Source organism: Nylanderia fulva, unplaced genomic scaffold, assembly GCF_048542155.1.
Source record: "Nylanderia fulva isolate GAGA-0341 unplaced genomic scaffold, ASM4854215v1 Scaffold50, whole genome shotgun sequence".
NCBI classification, from domain to species: domain Eukaryota; kingdom Metazoa; phylum Arthropoda; class Insecta; order Hymenoptera; family Formicidae; genus Nylanderia; species Nylanderia fulva.
The window spans coordinates 808,938-829,796 of NW_028190588.1; the positions used below are offsets into that span (position 1 = coordinate 808,938).

Sequence of the window (20,859 nt, forward strand, 5' to 3'; positions counted from 1 at the left end):
TAATGCATTAGTCGGTAAGTGATTGCCGGAAGGACAGACTAGCTGCTTCTTGCGCGGAGCATTTGTGAACGCGGAGCTTACATTTGAACAGTCATACTTATTCTTTGGGGAACTCGCTCGCTTTGTTTTTCGTTTATTCTTCACTTATTCTTTGCTTGTGTTTTTCGTAAAATGAAATAAATAAAACAAAACTTTATCGATAATAAAAGACTATAATTTCTTGCGCGAAAGACGCCTGTATATACAGAAAAATTTCGTCATATTATTTTCGAGATAATTTTTGCTTCGCGTATACCGAAAAACAGTATCGTGAATAAATTTAATATCTTCCAGGGGATACACATTGAAATATTAATGCGTTACTCGAAATGGATCGTAGTCAGCGCGGCAGAAACGTAGCAATTTCGCAAGAAACGTAGAATTTCGACGGATTTTACTTTATTCGAAAAAGTAATGCCGGTTCAAGGAAATACCTCGCGGGAGACGCGGCAAGCTCTATCCGAAAAAGTCTCGGGACGGCCCGTGGTGATGCCTCGCGCGCGCATAGCAACTCCAAAAGACGTATGTCGGTTTGGGGCAGCGAAGGCTCTCGCGGAGGCCCGGTGCGGAGAGAGTAAAAATTTCACGGAGTGAATAAATCAGGGGACGCGCCGCGGCGCTCTTAGTTTAAGTACATCTGGCATCGCATCTCTCCTCTCTTCTATGCGTTTGACTACTCGTTCTCTCCTTCTCTCTGTCTTCTCGCTTCCCCTGTATACTCTATCGCGAATAATGCGCCGGGGAAAGAGATCTTGTCCGTCGTGTTTCGCGACCGGCTCATTCTGTTACGAATAATAAGGTAACGCTTTTTCGACAAAGAAGAACATTTTTCCGAACAAACAACTCGTACGTACATATACAAAAGTCGGAGGAAATTTTTAATTTCATTGATATTAATTGAAATTAAATTAAATTTCATTTAGAAACGACGTATTATTATTTATAGATGAGAGAGGGAAACTTTTTTTGCAGAAACATCGCTTATCCTCGGAGAGTTTAAAAGGAAAAAAATGATCCCGTGCAAAATTTGAGTGCGGTCGATGCTCGTTCGCATTCGTCGACTCTTCAGGAACGCGAAGCCATCTTTTATGTCGAAGAACGGGATTGATCTTTTAAATTGCATCGTGTTTACGGTCTGGCGTGATATATATATATATATATATATATATAAGAGAGAGAGAGAGAGAGAGAGAGAGAGAGAGAGAGTGTGGGAAAGCAAACTACTAGTGAGTTTGCGTATCTACGAGCAATGTGTGTAGATCGCGACGTGTCAGTGAGTGAGTTGGAAAGGCGGGGGTGGGTAGGGAAGGTCATTCGGGAGGATGGCGGCTCATCTTGTAATGGACTCAGAAGACAGGCGAGTCGGCTAATGGAGCCCTGCTCTTCCAGAAAAGCTCTTAGTATCCGCGCCGCGCGAGCGTCGATGCTGTCGGGCTGCGTCATTCCAAATCCGCAGCATCCCCCGGCGGTTATTTGCGCGCGCGCAGGTGCGAGAGACAGATGAGAGCGTCGGATTTTTAGAATATTTCGGGCCCCCGAGGTATGGCCGAGTGTTTTCACAAGCTTTCGCGAAAGATAAGATAGTTCGCGTACATAAAATAATAGACGGAAAATATATAATAATTATATCAGAGAATATTACGAAGACGTGTAATTTGAACTCTATCTTATCATAATTTTTTTGAGAAAAATATCTAAACTCGGTTCTTATTATAATTATATGGATTTTTGCGAATTCGCGCGTATGTCGCCTTCTTCAGGTTTAACGCGGAATTTATCGTTGCGCCAGCGCGACGCGTTAAATGCTTTTTCGCGAGATAAGGGCATCGCGAGAGCGGTCAGCTAGCGAGAGAGAGAGAGAGAATGCCGCTTAGTTTAATACACGTAACGCTACTTTCCGCCCGCTTTTTCTATCAAATGCTCCACGCCGAGCTCCAACGGGGTTCGAAGTAGTATAAGTCGTGGACAAAGTAGACGGCGTACAGAAAACCTCCATTAAAGTCCGTAGAAGTGATTAGTACGCTCCCCATCCCCCTCTTCCGCCCGTTCCACTCTTGCCCTTCATTCTACACACACACACACATACTACTTTTCTCCCCTCCCGCCTATATCTTCCTCTCTCTCTCTCTCTTTCTCTCTCACTTCTGTCTCTGTCTGGCTCCTTGCAATTTCAGAGCACTCTCGCGCTTCGCTTTCTCCTTCGAACGGAGAACGGCAGACTTTGGAAACGCGCATCTCGCGATACTCGTGGGAGAACTATTATCGAACATTGTATAACGATTTTGAATCTGCGACGGTATATTGTATACTCTCTCTCTCTCTCTCTCTCTCTCTCTCTCTCTCATTCTGGATTCTGCCGAGTTGACTCTGGAATTGATATTTGTTTAAAAATCAAGATGCGGGTTGTATTTTTTTTTCCTTCATAGCTCTTCTCAATCGTCTCAATATTAAAGATCTCAAAGTGCGTTTTTAATTTACAGCATTCAATAACTCGGTAATTAAGTCGCAAGTCATATCAATGAAATTTCTGTTAAAGTAAAGTGCATCTGAGATTAATTGGCAAATGAAGTTTTATTACCTATTTACACTCTCAAAACTTATTCGCCGTAATACTGCCTCTCTTTTTCTCTCTTTAATTTACTACAATATTAACTCCTTAACTAAACCTCGCATTTGAAGATTCTTTGAGAAAACGTCGACTCGAAACTTCTCTTTCGACCGTTCAGTGTGAAAATTTTTTACCCCAAATTTTTGACGGGAGTGTCGTTGAAAATATAAAAGCGCGAAGCCGGATAAGATCGCGAGGCATTTTTTTTCTGATAGCACTGCTACTTTCCGAGACGCGTAACCTAGACTTCCCGCGATTGTGATGTCATAAATCAGGCGGTAATTAAAAGAGACCATCGACAATGGCGGCGACGATAAGCATGGCTTAATCCATTTCATCGGTCTCGGTATATGGGAGTGGAAAAAAGGTCGTAGTCCTTTCTAATTTAATCTGGCGAATGATTCCGTGATTCTCGAAGCCGGCGGCAACCCTTTCATTACTTACGTCCCTACCCGGCGCCGCGCGCCCTCGCGGCTCCTTGCTCACCTCCCACAACCCTCCTTCGCGTCCCTCTCACCCCCTCGCGCTCCACCGTGAATCGGCGCAGAACACTAAATCAGCGACCGGTGTAATTTTTGTAATGGGAGGTGTGGCTTCGTAGGGGTGGCGGACGCGTGTCCGCGAAGTGGGGGTCGCGGGCTCGCGGTAGGGATGTGCCACCCCTGCGTCGGCTCGCGTGTAGATGGAACGGCGGGGTAGGGGGTGAAATTCGTAGGGGCAATTCTAGGGATATCCCGTTGAGCGAGACGCGCCACACCGGAGGTTAATCCTCCACACCTATTTCACGAGCGCGATCGTCCTTTGGCAGGATCTTACGGGAGGGGTGAAATTCGCTGTCGATCTATTCGTCGATTCATAATTATGATAATATTGTAACCATTTATTTATGTTGTACGGTATATATACGTTTTGTTTACACATTTAATTTCTTACTGCTATTAATAATATCAAAATCAATAAGTAAATGAGTGTTGTCAATATTTTGTTATTGATTTGTTATCGAATGCTAATTTTATTTTCAATTAGATGAGATTGAATTTAATCGGAATTAAAATTGCTTCTAGTAGGTAGAGGCAATCTCTTTATAGAGACTTGTAAATCGTTTTCAATATTTATTTGTAAAAATTTTAAAAACCATAATAATTTATTATAAATTACGTAAATGTTTTTACTAATGTTAATCTACAATGTCATTTACTTTCCTATTACATGACATATTTGCTAAACTGATTCATTATGATTGCACAAAAATTAATATATGTATGCGAAACTAACTATATTAATTGTCACGTAATAATATCGTTGGCGTGATAAATACCATAGATTTCGAAAGAGATCCATTTATAATGGAGTGCCACAAATAATCTAATCAATTTTTCGCATTTAATCACTCTACACTGTACGTCGCGATTAAGTCGGCACGGTATATGAAATATCGATCTCTTACACATTCATTATGATAAATCGCTGATAATTGAATCCCTCTCAGGTTCGGCCGTGATTACGATCGCACGTCGGCCCTTATCGGATCTCGGACAAAGTCGATTCTTACCCGCCGCGGGACGTCGACAGGCGCGAAATTAAAAAGAAACAAACACCGACGCGCGGACTATAATCGATATCCCTCTCGCCGTCGTCTTCGTTTCGCGGCCGTCGTACGTCTCTCTCTCTCTCTCTCTCTTCCATCCCCTTTCCGTCGATCATCCCCCGCGGCCGCTTCGTCGTCGTCGCTGGAAATCGAGAGCTCATAACTCGCTTCCTAAACGCGCCGCCTAATCGACTGGAGTGCGACCGCTATCCCAAATCGGGGTACATCCGCGGGGGTTAAATTGTGCGGTAGAGCGCGGATAGTCGAAGGATCGACGCGCGCGCGAGGGGGTGAACGAAAGAGGGAAGACGCGCGTGCGAGGGGTAGTCGTTGGTGGTGGCATTTGCGAGAAAGTGGGGAAAGCGCGTAGGGGTAGTGTAGCGAATCGGCGGCGGGGAAAGGGGGTAAGGCTAGCTCGGTGTGGATAGTGGGGGATTTATCACTCTCGGTGGCGTGCCGTGGCCGCACGCGGCACTCGGCAGTTTACAGCCGACCGCCGAACCGGCGGTCTCGTGGTATTTCCGGAAAGCTACCGCGCACGCTTCGTATACTCGCGAGGGTCGGTTGTCGTAAAGGCTTGTTCGTTGGGAAGATCGATCGATCGATCGAGATACGGGAACAAACCATCGATGAAGGAGGAGGACAAGGCGCGATTCGGAGTTGGTGATCGTTTCGTGCGTCTTGTGCAGTGCCACGTGACGCGGAGAGCTTAAAAGCACAGGAAGAGAAGAAGAACCGTCACTTGCACACGAAGCCCTCGCCCGTTTCCCAACGATTGTTGCCAGGTAAATGCGATTGGAGATCGCGATTAGATTAACGCGCGCTAGACGGACGGCTGAGAAATAGAATGAGACTTTGATGAGAAACTTTAGATCGCGTCGAGATTTGATTAGTCCGTGCAAAGAATCGGAATATAATTATCCAGTTGAATGATTAAGTGCGTTTATCGATATCGATCTCGAAAATCTCGTAATACACTTGTACACAATATTTGTTATGTATGAAAACACAAGATGTAGACTGAGAGAGGGAAATAAAGCACGCCGATAAGCTCGCAGCGTATATAGATGGTGTATAAATGAACGTGCATTTGCTAAAGAAGTCGCGTGAGAGTTTCGCGTTAATTATAAACTGTCTTGCTTTTTAACTTGGCAGATAAGCACGCGCTGGCACACTTGTGTATAGTCATTCACCCCCTTCTTGCGCTTGCATCTCGCGCGAGCGTCCCATGTCTCATCGACCGACGTCTGTTCCAATTACCGGTGGCGTTTTAAGGCGATTCCGTTGTAGGGCTGCCGTTACCGACGCGGATTAACTGCACCCTTAGAAATGATTCGCATAGCTCCTTTACTTCGTAATTCCTTTGTCCCGAAACGTTCGTAATCGGGTACGCGATTATCGACTAACGCGACTGCGAGGGAATTCGATTAACCGATGCCAATCCTTGCGACGTTTAATTAACTGTCGAAGAAAAAGGAGAAGGATACACGCCGAACGAAATTGTATTATTTATATCTTTTTATTTTTTTCGCGTTTTTTTCACCCTCAAAAATGGCATACGTTTTTTTTTTATAGCAAAAGTAGTAGTAGAAGTTTGCACGAGCGCGCGGAAATTTCTTTATATTATTCTTGCTCCTGAAAACTGAAATTGTTACATCCAAATTTGATGAGGAAATTCCATCCATTTACGACAATGGAGGCACGTCTCTTTATTGAACCGTCTTATAGTGAAGTTTCAGACGGATGCCATGAGATAACATAATGCACTATGTATGAATCGTTTTCGAGATATCGTCATCCAATATGCAAGAGCGAGCCGGTTGTAGCGCGTGACAAAGCTTTCACGAAGATTAGCGCTAGGTGCAATCTCGCAAGCGATTCATCGGAATGGCACGTTATTATATAGCCCCTCGGAATTTATTTCAAAGCCTATTATGAGATAAGCGAATTACAAATATACTCTTACTATATATATTGTATATAAGAAGGCAAACAGTCGATTTAGGACACAATGAAGATTCTATCCCTCCGAGCTAAAAAAAAAGGAAAGTAAAGAAAGGTAAACACTTTATTTTTTAAATCCCTAAAACAAAATTACTTTTTTATACTTATTACGTTATCTCTTAACGTAAATTTAAATATCCAATCCACGAGATGAATATCTCGTGTGTTCTCCTAAAAAAGAATAAAACATAAATACCGCTAATAAGATTGACGTTAACGCGTTGCGTTTATTCCGTTTACTCGACGAAAATTTAATTAGAAGTTTAATTAACGAATTATCGAACGTCAAACATCCGAAGCAGTCGATTAAGAAATAAAAAGAAAAACATTTTTGACGGATATGAACAAATCGATAAATCTCTCCGGTTCGGAGAGAAGAATCGGAAATATAATCTCTTTAATCTTTCCTTTTCCTCTTATTCGTCATTGGAGATAATATACAGATGTATCTTTCTTGTGTAGCCCACATCATGCGTTTTATTCTCACATATGTCGTCGGTTGAAGTCGAAATAATGAAGCTAACTGTCCGTCCGGACGAACATCCTACCCTGTTCCACGAAGAGCCGGCCCGTCTCTTCTTCATCATCCGACCTCCTTCTCCTCTTTCTTCATCCTCCTCCTTCTCTTCCCACGCCGTCTCGTCGTCCCGCCGAGAGAGCGTCTCAACTGTCGGCCACCCGCGTGTACTCGTCCGTTTGAATGCCGATAATTGGCACTAGTTTCAGCCGGCAGCGGGCTCGTTAGTCGGCCGACTAAAGAGAATCACTTAATTATTTCGTTTGAAGTTCGCTCCCGATAGAAGAGAGATAGGTAGACGCGGCTCGCGAGCGCGCACGCGCGGATCACCCGTGGCGCGGATAAATCGAGAGAGAAGAGAGCTAGAGCGAGCGAGCGAGAGACCTTCGACCGGGCGTTTGTTTCGCACCGACAAATTGCCGTGGCTAATTAGCTTCGCGGGCTAAAAGAGGAAGCAGCGCCGCGGATATCCTAGCCGTTATTTCCTCCCCGTTGCTGTTTCGCCGGTTTATTACCGCGGCTGCTGAGTCGAAACCGAGCTGCTACTTTTGCCATTGTTGCGAAAAATTTCCCCCATTGTGTGTGTGTGTGTGTGTTTGCCACGTATTTCAGCTACGGTATAAATAAAGCGAGTCATTTTCGGTTCTTGACACGAGTGTGTTTCTTCGAAAAAATTAAGCTGAAATTACTAACACAGTTTTTAATCACTTGAACATGATAACATACGTACAAGATGAAACATTATATAATTTAAAAATATGATATAGTGCGCGTATAAAATATATAGAACGAAATAATAAGAAACTAATGTAATACGTAATAAAAAAATTTTGAACTTTTCAAGTTTTGCATAATAAACACAACTTTGTTCGTGCAAGAGTACTCATCGCGTTTCGAAAATAATAGAAGTAGAAGATAGTCCGTGAGCAAAACAGACCTTTCCCGCAAGCGGCGCTTTTCTGGACATTATAGCGTGCTAGCGGGCCGCTGCTATAATTTAATAACACCGGGGTGCGTGTAATGCCTTTCGACACGAGTCAGCGATAATTCCGCGGCGAATGTCCAATAAAAAGCCACTTTGCCCGATCGAAATATCAAATGTAATCCTCTTAAGTCGGCCGCACCGTCGAACATGTATCTCGCGAGCTGACCATCGCGCCCTGTCCTTCTCCCGCCTTTTGCACCCCCAATCTCCGCCACCCCCTCGGTCTATCAACCCCTCTCGGACTCTATCTCTGTCCGCCCCGCTGAGCCACTAACTTTTACTTCCCCTCTCTTCTCTCTTACACTCTTTTTCTATCTCGCCTTTCCTCTCTCTCTCTCTCTCTCTTTCTCTCTATCGTGCCTTCCTTAAGTCGGAGGCGTTGCTTTTACGGCGATTGAAGTTTCTCGTGGGTCCTTGGGCAGACCGCCAGGTGGCAGTGCCGCGTCCTTCTGGGCGTCGGCCCTTTTCCTTTTGAGATTTTTGCCAGAACGAAGGTATCGCTATGTACTTGAAACGCACCGCCTCGAAATACGACGTCCGGTACCAAGTACGTCGAAACGAAGCGAGGAGATGAGAATGCTCCGAAGAGCACTATATAAAAACTGATTCTGATTTTCCAAGAATAATCTTTGATATACACATTGTTTAATTTGAAAACAAATTTGAACTTTGGAGCAAACCCGAGGGAAACGATGTAAAACTGTTATAGGAGAATATATACGCGGAGTCTATGCGTTGAATTATGTCGCGATATTTCTCCTTCGGAGCGCAAATTTCGGGGGTACGAAAACTATGTGGACACGGCACTGGCGCAAATTCCGCAACATTCTTTTATCGATCGTTAAAAGTTTCATCGGCGTTCATGGTTGCTCCTTGAACGCGACGCTATTGAGAGCACCTCGTGTACAATTAGCTCCTCTCATTAAAGAACCATTCGCAGCGGCGTCGAATGCCGGGCGATGTTGAATAATTAGCATTTGCTACCGACCGAAATCGATTTGTTAATTAATAAAGCGCTAACGTTCGCCGGTACTAATAATACCGTCCAACAATTGAATAGAGAGCGCGTTCATTAGCTCGCAACCGGGATCGACTTTGTATCGATTCGTATAATCGAATTTGTCGCGAGTCCTCCGAGTTGATCTCTTCGTCGTCGCGATGTTATTTACAACGTTTGGAATGTCGTTCGATAAAGAAAAAGGACCTTACATTTCGTCGTAAGACCTTTTCTCTCTCTCTCACACACTTTCGAGCGCTTCTCCGTTTCTCGCTTTCTTCTCCTCCTATTACCACCCCTTCCGCCAAGATTTCGTGCCGCGAATTTTCCTCTCCGCCGTAAGGGAGCAAACCCGCGCGCGGAGGAAAGTTCCTTTTCCAACTCGCTTGGTGCTCCAACTCGGTTACCGGCTATTGGCCAGGATATCTTTCGATTATCAAGACCATCCATACCTACCGCCTTAGCCGGGCCGGCTCCATTGTCTTCTCGGCTCTTTCAATTAATGTTTTGATTGATTTCGGACCCTCGCCTGGAGAACGCGACCCTTCCTCTCTCTCTCTCTCTCTCTCTCTCTCTCTCTCTCTCTCTTTCTCTCATTCTCACTTTCTCCGAGCAATACTCAAGTTGCTCGTCCATAATCGGCATTCCGTGGAAGACGAGAACGTGAGAATTTAATACGAAAGAAGGTTATTGAACTTTCCTCGATTCTCTCTCTTTCTCACGCTATAATGATACAATATTGATAATTCGATCAAGTCTGAGATCGATAATTTTCTGATCGAAAACTCTGGAAGAGTGTTTTTTTAAAATCTCTGGAAGATGCATTTACTCGAGAAACCGCAAGACTGGATATTTATAAATGAAACGAGGGAGAAATAGAGAACGTCGCTGCTAATTGCACGTATATAAAATATACAGCAGCAAATATTTACAAAATTGGTGACCGTCCTAAAGTTTGTTGCGCGATACTTTTAGATAAGGCGAAGATTGAACAGAGCGCATTAGAGAGTTAACGATTCTAAAAAGCTAATTGCGGTCTCGGGCTCGGATTACCAGAGATTTTCCTCTTGCGGAATACTACGTGCCGCAGATAAATCCCGTCTCCCCCTGAAACACGCCGCGGGGGACAGAAGAAGAGAGGGCGGCTGTTTCAGTATACGTACGAGGAACGTGCGCGACGTCGCCGACGACGTCGGCGTCGTCCTTACTCGGGCTGCTGGTAGACGACGACGACGACGACGACGACGACCTCCACCTCCCTTTCCCGCGAATCGGCGGTGTTATACCGGTAGCTGTTTTATTGCGAGATTTGCGGCGTGGCCTCCCCGTGTAACAAGACTTACTGAGATCTTAATAGAATCTGAGACCACCCCTTCTTCCTCCCTCTCTTTCTCTCTCTCAGCGAATCTTATACCACGACGGGACTGTGACTCGATATCCTCGTTCATGGTTCCGCGTCTTTCCAACCCCCTTCGACGGACTTTCGAGGGAGCGAAAGGAAGTTGGTCGGGCGGGAAAGGGACGGACGAGAAGTTGACTCCGGCACTGCATCCCTTCGATGAAAAAAAAAAAAAAAAAAACTGGCACTTATATTCTAAGCGTATATAAGAGGGATGGGAAGACGCGAGGGCGAAGCGCGGCGAGGGAGAGCGGTCTGAAGGGTGATTTATGAATATTGCTTACGGAGAGAAGAGTGTATCGCTACCACCGCGCAACTGCGTCGATTTCGCTCTCTACTTCGCGAACACTTCGAAACGACTTCTGCGCGGCGATTCCCTTCGTATATACGTTCGCGTTGTTTCCAGAGAGAGAGAGAGAGAGAGAGAGAGAGAGAAGAATAATCGCGCGGAATAAGGATCGAAAGTTTCGCCGAGGTTGCCTTGATCGATTCCCGTATCGATGAGAGTGCAGATACGTAATATGAACATTTCATTCCCTAAAAATCTTTATGAATTTTTCCTTAATAACGAAAGTCTTTGATGCCAAAGCATCTGTAGAGTGGTTTCGCGTTTAATAAAACTGGACATGTTGTGATTAAAGAGAGAGAGAATTTGAAGGATTTTTGCGCGGTAGATTTTTTAATATAAAAAAAAAAAAAAATACACGCGGTAAATATGATATCTCGATGACGAATCTTATATTAGAACGAATATGTGTCACGTTAGACAGAAAAAAGCTTTTGTGATCGAGTCCGTTCGTTCACCACCGTATTTCGCTCTTTTGTCATTTCGGTTTCTCGCAGTCGGATCGATATATAACTCCCTCCTGCGAGCTGCCGAGGCTCGCCCTTATCCCATAACGAACGCAATTGGCATCGTCAAGACGATCTCACGTGCGTCTTAATTATACCGTAGAGCGGCGCCGGCTCGGTCAGGAGCATCGGGTTGCAGTGAATATTTTATGGCAGCGATGCCGAAGAGAGAGAGAGAGAGAGGAGGAGACGCGAGACGTCGCGGCGCCGTGATAGTCGCTATATGCGTATATAACGACGCGAGAGTAAGTCTGTCTCTTCGCCCTTTCTCTCTCCCCCTCCCCTCTCCTTCTTTTCCTGCCACCCACCTTCTCTCAGGAAGCTTGTTAGGCGACGCCGTGCTCCGCTATCTTCTAATTGGCGATATAATGATCCTGAAGGATGGAATACCGTGGGTTCCCTGAAGGACCCTGAGAAGGAGAGGCGCCTCGTCTCTTTGTTAGGGTCGAAATTAAAATTTGGTTCTGCTCTGCCCTCTCGTACATTTCCCGTTCCCGCCTTTCCCTTCGTCGGACTTTGCGTGCGTCTCTTTGGCTTTATTTCGACGTGTTGGCTCCTCCGACGTCATTCATATTTTCGCGATTTGCGAATTGTATAAAAAGGAGAGGAGGACTATAATACATTTCTTTTCAATCGGAAACACACGTATGTGTAATTGTATGAAGAAATCGCGTTGCATTCAGCGATGGAGGGCCAGTCGCGCAGAGCGAACTATTAATTAATCGACCATTACATAGTTCGCAATGCGCAGCGCGCGGAACAAGTACTCGTTCTAATTACGCGCGCCCTCATTAACCATAGTAATATAGTAAATTTACAACTTGTAATTATCTCTCATCCGAGACGACGACTATGTAGCTCGCAGCCCAGCGCCGCGACGCAGTTTCCCCGTGTTCGCCCAATCAGCGAAGAGCAGTATATCCGTATCGTTATCGCTGCTCGTCCATTCAGAATTTACGAACGGACCCTTGTATAGCGGTGTTGATAGTTACCAGGCCGGTCTCAATTAGTGGAACTTACGTCGCTAGGGTCCAATTAGACGTAGGCCAGCGCAGCTACACCCTGTTTGCGCAAGTTTGCCGTGCACCATCCTTACCACCGTCGTCGTCGTCGTCGTCGTCGTCGTCGTCGTCCTCAGCATCGTCGGGTAGGGTTGGCCGGTTGAAGGTATCTTTTTCTCCGCGCTAATGACTAATTAGCAATCTCTCCACTCTTCATAGTATAATGACACGGGATCCAGTCGGGTTGGATTATTAAGCCCCGAAATTGCAATCGTGCCTCTTCTTCAGTCCCTTTCTCTCCCGTGTCTCATAGAAAAGAGATCGAGAGATCTTCCAATCCGAGAGTATCGATAAACGGATTTCTCTCCGTATATGCGTCCGTCCAGTCGTGCTATTGCGCTATACGACGAGGCACCATATTTTATCGAACACCTTCAATACGAAGAGTTGCCCCGCAAGAAACGCTTCCCGATTGAATCGGCGAGTGCAGTCGCTCGCAGTTTGAGTCAGCTGGGGATATGCGTCTCGCTGACCTCTAACCGTAATAATATATCGAGTCTACTATTCCCGTAGACGGTTTCATCCTTCTCCTCCGTCCGTCTATCCGTCCACGTATTTGTCCATCCCACTCACTCGATCTCTTCTCTCCTCCCACGAAGAGACTTTCTTTTACATTTATTTATTTCCTAAACGTCCGTCCCCACCGGCTACTTTATATTTGACATTTTTATTAAACCACCTAGCGGCCCTGTCCGCTCCGACGGGATCCTCGGGATGGAAGAACGGCGGGAAACGCGAGGGAGAAGGGGGTGGATTTCTCTTATATTGCTGTTAGGGCAATTTCGTAATCTCGCAAGGGTGCTCCTTATATTGACCGAATAAAAAGTCGTATCCGTTGCTGATTCGAAGATCGAATATCGCCGTCCCGTATTTAGGGGGCTGACCGTCGCTCCGTGCTCCGGAAAAACCATAACGCTCGAAATCAGTTTGCCATTTTACGATTATGTTATCTCGCAGACGAGAACAGCGTAGCACGGTCGAAGAGTGATTCTATCGGGATGGATTTCTCCCGGATTTTTTCTCGTCGAAGAATATCAAATCGGTGGTCAACTAATTCGCGATAATAGTTTCAAGGGGGACATGAGATGGTGTCATTGATTTGACCTTGAATAGCCATTTGAAGGTTACGTGAAGGTCAACTTCAATTTCTTAAATGGAACACTATATTTTTTCTTGCATACTTTTGTAGCTGACTTCGAGATCTTTCCAAAACACTACAATAAAATATTTTTTCATGAAGTATTTTTCGAGTTATTAAGGCTGCAAATTTGCAGTATTTTGACATAAAATACAAAATATCTTGGGAAATATTCATTTTTCGATTATCATACCTTAATACTTTTATGCACAGAATAATGAGATAAATCAGTTGATGTAAAGAAAACACATAGTTACCTTTAAAAAAAAATATGAAAATTGCAATAAGCAGTTAGATAATTTTTCTTGTGTTTTCTTTACACCAATTGATTCGTCTCATTATTCTGTGCATAAAAGTATTAAGGTATGATAATCGAAAAATGAATATTTCCCAAGATATTTTGTATTTTATGTCAAAATACTGCAAATTTGCAGCCTTAATAACTCGAAAAATACTTCATGAAAAAATATTTTATTGTAGTGTTTTGGAAAGATCTCGAAGTCAGCTACAAAAGTATGCAAGAAAAAATATAGTGTTCCATTTAAGAAATTGAAGTTGACCTTTACGTAACCTTCAAATGGCTATTCAAGGTCAAATCAATGACACCATATCATGTCCCCCTTGAAACCATACAACTTTTATCTGAAACATTTTTGTCTTAAATTTTTGGATTTTGAGAAATTTTAGTGGAAAGATTAAAATGGCCTACCCTGTATAAACATTTTGTAACATTTTATCGTTAACACTATTTTTATTAATTAATTATTGTTAGTTACTGATTATTAGTGTCTCTTATCTCACGACTGAACACGTAAAATTTTCTACAACGTATATATATAAATTTTTGAAAATTTATGAGGAGTCAGAGATATCGTCGCAATAATCTAATTTCCATAAGATCGACATATAGTAAAATATATCGTATATCGTGGCAAGCAAAATTCGCCCTTTGCAATTTTGTTTCATAAGCGATCGTAGACTGGAAGTCGACCGTGCTGACGACATCGGCTGGGCCGCAAGAATAATTCAATATCAAACGTTCTTGTATATATATAAGTATATATATATATATATATATATATATAGAGAGAGAGAGAGAGAGAGAGAGAGAGAGAGCAGCTGATCATGCAGAGTGACAAACAAGTCGCAGTATCCTCATAGAATATTAGCATCCGCAAAAAACAGTTTTTTTTCTATTATACAAGATTTTTACATAAATTTTTCCATACGGTTCATTTTGTAGCGATTTTGATTCAAGAAGACTTTTTCAATCGTCCAAGTCATCGTCACATCGTTACTAAAAGAATTAATTTTTACTAATTAGAATTATTGCTGATCAAATATAATAAATTTTATTGAATCTTTCATATGCTCTCTTTTATATCAATTGTTTCAAATGAATCAGATGAACTTATATGATTGCGATAGAGTAATTTCCATCAGAGTGCGATGTGCGAATTTTCGCGGCATCGTAACAGGCTCGAAATTTTTCACCGACGCGAATGATTAATTTTTCTCGAAAAATTTTTTTTGTTTCATATTTTGGTATCCACGCATTGAAGTTTTAATTTGCTCGCGAGTATTGGCAATTTCGATATCCACTATTTGCCAATGAAAAGGGTAAAGTAACATTTATTTATTTTTTTTCCATCGTATATCTCTGCACAACCATCGCGATCAAATACGATGTGTGCATAACTATGGCGTTTGCAAAAACGCGCGAATCTCTCCCAATCGCAAATTCATTCATCGTATACGAACTATTCCAACGGTCAAATTCATTCCGAATTATCCGTTATTGAGCGGGACAATTAGCATTACCGCGCTTTCTCCCGGTGGAAGAGAGCTTGAAAAATCGTCATCGTTAGCGGTCTTTCCGGGACGAGTGGCATCACTGTGGACGTGTGTGTGTGTATATATATATATATATATTTTTTTTTTTTCATTCTATCGTGATATGAATCGGACTCTATAAGGGAGAGAATCATTAAAAAAAACTAGAACCAGGCAAAAAACGGAGCGTACGAGTCGTTTGACGAATCACGAGGCGGCTCTTGGATATATACCGACGTGGGAGGAGGGAGGAATGATGTTTTTTTCCTCGGCGGCGCCTCTTTAATTTGCCCTCCAATTAACGGACGGGGTCCTATTTGAAAAATACCTGCCACGAGGGCTGGCAATTATACTTCTTCCTTTTTTTTGCGTCACGAGCGCGTTATTAGCGCTATCCGTCCAGCTTCGCTTCCTCTCTTTCTCCTTCATCTCTCGTTTGCTCTTTCCTTCCTTCCCCTCGCCCATTTCCTACACCTCTCCCATCCATTTTGTCTTAGTGCATGTGTGCGCGCGCGATTGTATGCGTTTTACGTGTATTGCGGAGCACGCGGGTAAAGTGATGCGGCGAGAGGAAGGAGAGAAGGATGGAGCGAGATAACGAGATAGGGAGACAGAGAGAGAGAGAGAGAGAAAAGGGGATTGGTGGCGGGTATAGTAGTAGCGAGAGAGAAAATTGGAACCGGGAGTGAAAGCCAGGGGGTGGCGGAGGAGAGGACTCTCTCTCTCTCTCTCTTTCTCTCTCTTGGTGTGTGCGGTACGGTGGCTGCGAGGAGTCAAGGAGGGAAGGAGTGGCGTTTATAACTCGTGCCCGGGTCTCCCGGCTTTGAGAAGGCCAATTAGCAGCATAAAGCTGCAGCTCGGCCCCGAGGCCGAGGATGTTTGTATGTAATAATGGATTGTTACTCAAAGTATCCGGCTAATTAATTAAGCCCCCGCCCGCTCGTCGTCGTTCCGAACGACGCGGTGGTGGCCGGCCCACTTCTCTCACTCCCCCCTCCCCTCTCCCACCCCTTCCTCCCTCTGCCATTACCCCTGTGTTTACCTGGGAAGTGTTACGCGAATCGCCTCGTAAGAACGTGACTCTCGCGAATATCCAACCATTTAAATCGGATGCGTTTCCAACGCGCTCTTTAATGGGCTGTATAGCACTATAATCCGCAATTTCTTTCGGAGAGAAATATGAATTCAAAAATCTTGATTTTGGTGCGTGTGAAAATTCCGAAAATTTAAATTAATTACATTTTTTTATCGCTATTAATTTTATCTGCGTTTGAATTACATTTATATTTATACGAGCAAAATATGGTAAGAGAAATTTTATACAGTTTTATATAAAAACAAAAATTCCAAACGGCACAGTATATAAAGTTCAAAGAAATAGTTTGGAGAAAATATACGACATTCTGTTTCCAATTAGAAATCGAAATGCAGTAAAGAATGGAAAATAATTGACTATAGGAGAATGTATTTTTGATGCGAATTTAACATTGAAATATTGAACTCGAAAAACACTTTTGAAACGACATTTGACGTAATCTTCCGCTCGCGAAAAGTGGTTCTCGTGACGCAGCGCGCCGATGCTTATTGGAGTCTGGGAAGCGCGCGAGGACGAGCACAAGGGACGGTTCCAATTAGCTGCGCTAATTATTGCGTGCTGTCAGCCACTTACGACGCCGGAGACGCTTATAACAGCGTGCACGGCACGCCAGCCGTCCGCGAAGTCGCCCCTTATAAACACGTGCAGATGTATACGATACGGTCTGAATGTACGGCCGGAGGTCCTCATTAACTCGGGAAATCAAATTTCGGGCTACGAAATGACCTCGCGCGTCATAATTTTCTCGTCGCACGAATACCACGCTTTTTAGCCCGTTGAAGCTTTGATTTTCCTCCGTATCGATCATACGGCACAATTTTAAATATTTAACGATTCGCCATTTTGGCGTTTTTTGATAGCGCGTGGGAATATTGATTGTAACGATTCTTTGAATGTTTCAGACGGCGCCGTAGCCAAGATCACGATGACTATGGACGTGAGCAAATCCGAGACGAATAAAAATGGTTCGACGCAGCAGGAGTGCGCCAGCTGCGGGAAAATAATTACGGAGAGGTAAATGTCGGCACTTTATGTAATCTGCATTCTTAAAGGAAGCACTCCTGTCCATTTTTCTTACTCTCCATTAATAACCCCGCTGCGATATAAATATTTTGTTTCGAGCAAATAGTGGGACGATGTTAAATATCGATCCTCCTCCTACGCGGTAGCTTTTCTTTCTCCTCATTAAAGCGATTAGCCGTTTTTATTGGAAAATGTATATTAGATATCGAGATAAAAGAGGAATTTCCGAGGCTTAACGGCCGGTAAGAACGAAAGCTGCAGGGATGATATTGTCGGTTCTTCAGGTACCTCCTCAAGGCTCTGGACCTCTACTGGCACGAGGACTGCCTCAAGTGCGGATGCTGCGACTGTAGGTTAGGAGAAGTCGGCTCTACCCTCTACACCAAAGCTAATCTTATCCTCTGTAAGAGGGACTACCTCAGGCTCTTCGGGAACACGGGATGCTGCGCGGCATGTAACAAGCAAATACCGGCGTTCGAGATGGTTATGAGGGCCAGGACGAACGTCTATCATCTCGACTGTTTCGCCTGTCAACAGTGCACTCATCGGTGAGTCCGCACGAATCGTCTCTATTATATTATTAGATCCCCCTTTTTCACCCAGACATCTATTTTCATGCTTCTTGCTCTATTTAAAACGCGTACAACTTATATCGCTGCCTCTTATTCCAAGTATAGAAGAAAACAAATTAAATAAACGAAGCTAATAACTTTGGAAATAGATCTGTTATTTTGCGATCGTGCGAATTATAGAAAACCCGAGATTTATATTAGATCAAAGATACAGACGGACATTTCGAAACGGAAGCAAAAAATTGGGGTTCGTTAATTATTAAAAATTACTACGTAAAAATGGGATAGCCGGTGGAATGGATTGAATCGGTAAATTTGCTACTGCGCGCGTCCCTACCCTTTTTTTCTTTCTCTCCTTCTTGTACTTTATTTTCCGCCGTTCACGGCGATGCATCTTTCCCGCGTGGACACAAGGAGAGGGTAAGAAACGGCCGTGGACCGCTAGTCCGTGAGACAGAGCCCATTGGCGAGGGAAAGGGGAGAGGTTGCTTTACAGGTCAGCTGGGAAATCACCCTGCGCTTTCCGCGCCATGACCTCTTCTTCTTTCGCTCGCGCTGCCATTCTCCGACTTCATCGTGAAATCCCGCGGCGTACACGTTCTTCCCGCGTATCCCGCACGACCTCGGCCGACCCTCCGACAGGCGCGATGTGCCATCTGCTTATTGATTCGATCCTCGTCCATCTTTATGTATTATCGCCGATCTCTTCGGTTCTAAAGTGAGATTTCACATTTTCATCTCCGCGGCTGGCCCAACCGATGGAGATTCAAATCATTTTTCTTTGCTTATACAGGTGTCTCTCGAATCTCCGATCGTAATCGACTCTTTTCAGATTTTATCGCGAATTGTTCAAGATCCGAAAAAGCAATCTAGTAAGTAAGATCTGCCAAAGCTGCGCGTTATCATATTCGTTATTATTTTCCTCGATCGTTTTAATTATCCTGGGGCCGCGATATGATATTGTGTAAACAATATGTGACAACGGCGGAGGTTCCTGTATGCGATTCAATAGCGGTAAACGTACAAACGAGAGCACAAAACCGGCGAAGCGGTACAATGCTGGCTTACGAAGCGAAGTGACTCGTTTCGAAGGGGGATAACAACGTTCGGGAGATAGAAGAGAAGGTTGGTGGTAACCGCTCTATCGGCGGAAAATAGCGAGAAGGGCCGGGGGAATGGATATGATAGAGGAACCGGAAGTGAAGGATGCAGTTTCGAGCCAATAGCAATGGCTCGTCCAGGCGTGCGGCAAACGTTGCGCGGACGGCGTCTCAAACAATGTGAACAAAAGAGCATCAATTTTACGTTTTTATCGTCCGGCATTGTCTATCTTCGACAATGCGCCTCGCTCGCGCGCGACTCGCGGCTAAAAACGACGGGGGGTTGGATGGCCCGGAGGTTGGGAGGGTGTCGCGCGCGTCAGGATCAAAACCGATAGAGGGTGTAAATGTCTTTTCTTCTTTTTTTTTTTTTTCAATCGAAGACGCTAGAAACGAATCGCGAAGAAGCACAAATTGAGACAGTCGTACTCGGTTCGGTGATTATATATTTGTTGCAACAATTGCGTTGCGTGTCGCTCGGGGATGATGCACGGGCGCAATTAAAGCACGCGCGCTCGCGATAAAATATGCCTGATGCCGGAATATTCGGTGCGCGAATATCTCCCTCCCTCGCGATCGCGCCGCCTAAAAAGCAGGTAGGTAAATTTGAAGAGGGCAATTACTCGCAGCGCTGCGCGTCCTGTAACGAGGCGACTTAGAGTTTGCAATTAAACAGCAACAATTACACGGGGTAACTTTAGACTGTAATAACACAGAATAAAGGGTTGTGCCAGTGGCGGCGACTAGGCTCCCACCCTCCCTGGTTAGAGGATGATTTACCGATGCAATTAGCTCTTTCTCTTTCTCCCTCGCTCGTTCTCCCTTTTTCTCATTCTCTCGCCCTCTCGAATGCACACGAATACACATGTACACCCCGTGTACACGCCCTAGCGCAAGCGCGTATATATATATATATATATATATATATATATATATATATCTACTCCCCGCGATTTCTTTGCTTCCGTCGAATCCGGTCAAACATAATGACTACTCGATTAAACTTTCGCCCCTGCGACTTGGATTTGATATACCCGCAGAATCGAAGCTTTCGGCGAAATTGCGAACTACGTGGAATTTATTCCCATTCGCAGACGATTCGAAATATTATAATATAAATTACGATTATTAGCATCATTATTTTAATTGCACAACGTAATATTAAATGCGTGTTTATTTGAAATATATATGATAGTATTTCGCGATATTTGTTTCGAAAATATATATGGTATACGATCGCCCACGTGTGTATCTTTGAACAAGCAGCACTCTCCACTCTTGGCCCTAAATTTTCGCGGATTTACGCCGCGGGGAGAAGAGAGAGAGGGTTGAGGGGGAAGGAGGTGCGTCGAATAAAGATTTTATCTGAGAAACTGGCGTACCGTGACGCGCAACGATGGCGGGGTTGCTGAAACTTTGATGCGCCGAAGCTCGCGCAGAGAGACGGTATTACTCTTTGAAGGATACGGCCGCGTCGGCGAAGCGGCCCGTAAAGTGCCTCTCTAACTGGGGTCACGCATTGCCACCACGACGGTATCATTTATTGAATCGCAGTGGCTCCTTTCCGCCTTTGCACCTCGTCTACGTTGCCGGACGTTGTCCTCGCTTTCGCTTCCACCGGGGTGTCGGCACCGTCTCATTTCTCTCTCTCTCTCTCTCTCCCCTCTCGATTTCTCCCTGTCGCACATTGTCCTGCACTAGCCGGCTACCCTCGTTAAAGATTCAACCGAGTTTTCTGAGATTGCGCCGCCCAGATTGAAATTTTCCATGCAGACCCGAGAGCCATTCTGTCGCGCGACTTTTGTTCCGCTCTCTCTCTCTCTCTCTCTCTCTCTCTCTCTCTCTCTCTCTCTCTCTCTCTCTCTCTCTCTCTCTCTTTCTCTCCCGCGAACCATCTTCCACGCAAATGGTTCACAAATCTCACAGTCGGTTAATGGTTCTCACAATCAGCTAAGTGCGGAATCGATTCAAGTCCATCGCAATCGCAGCGACGGTCAACGGGGAGATTATATGAGAGAAATGTTTTTGATGCGCGATAAAAATATTT

At 44.4% G+C, this 20,859-nt stretch overlaps 2 protein-coding genes across 3 annotated transcripts in view; one reads left to right on the top strand and one right to left on the bottom strand.

Annotated features, from left to right (window-relative positions):
* LOC114935434 (uncharacterized) overlaps positions 1-20,859 on the bottom strand; it is a 214,888-nt gene that overhangs the window by 42,557 nt on the left and 151,472 nt on the right. The gene's annotated exons all lie outside the window — the stretch shown is intronic.
* Positions 1-20,859, top strand: part of LOC114935432 (LIM domain only protein 3) — a 51,523-nt gene that overhangs the window by 24,993 nt on the left and 5,671 nt on the right. Inside the window, exons 1-3 of one of the 2 annotated variants that reach the window (XM_085487162.1) lie at positions 4,679-5,020; positions 17,020-17,131; positions 17,425-17,688. In XM_085487162.1, the coding sequence (XP_085343288.1) occupies positions 17,043-17,131; positions 17,425-17,688 (353 nt within the window). In that variant the 5' untranslated portion in view covers positions 4,679-5,020; positions 17,020-17,042. Of the gene's footprint in view, positions 1-4,678; positions 5,021-17,019; positions 17,132-17,424; positions 17,689-20,859 lie in introns of those variants that run through there. The other variant, XM_085487161.1, reaches the window with a different exon arrangement.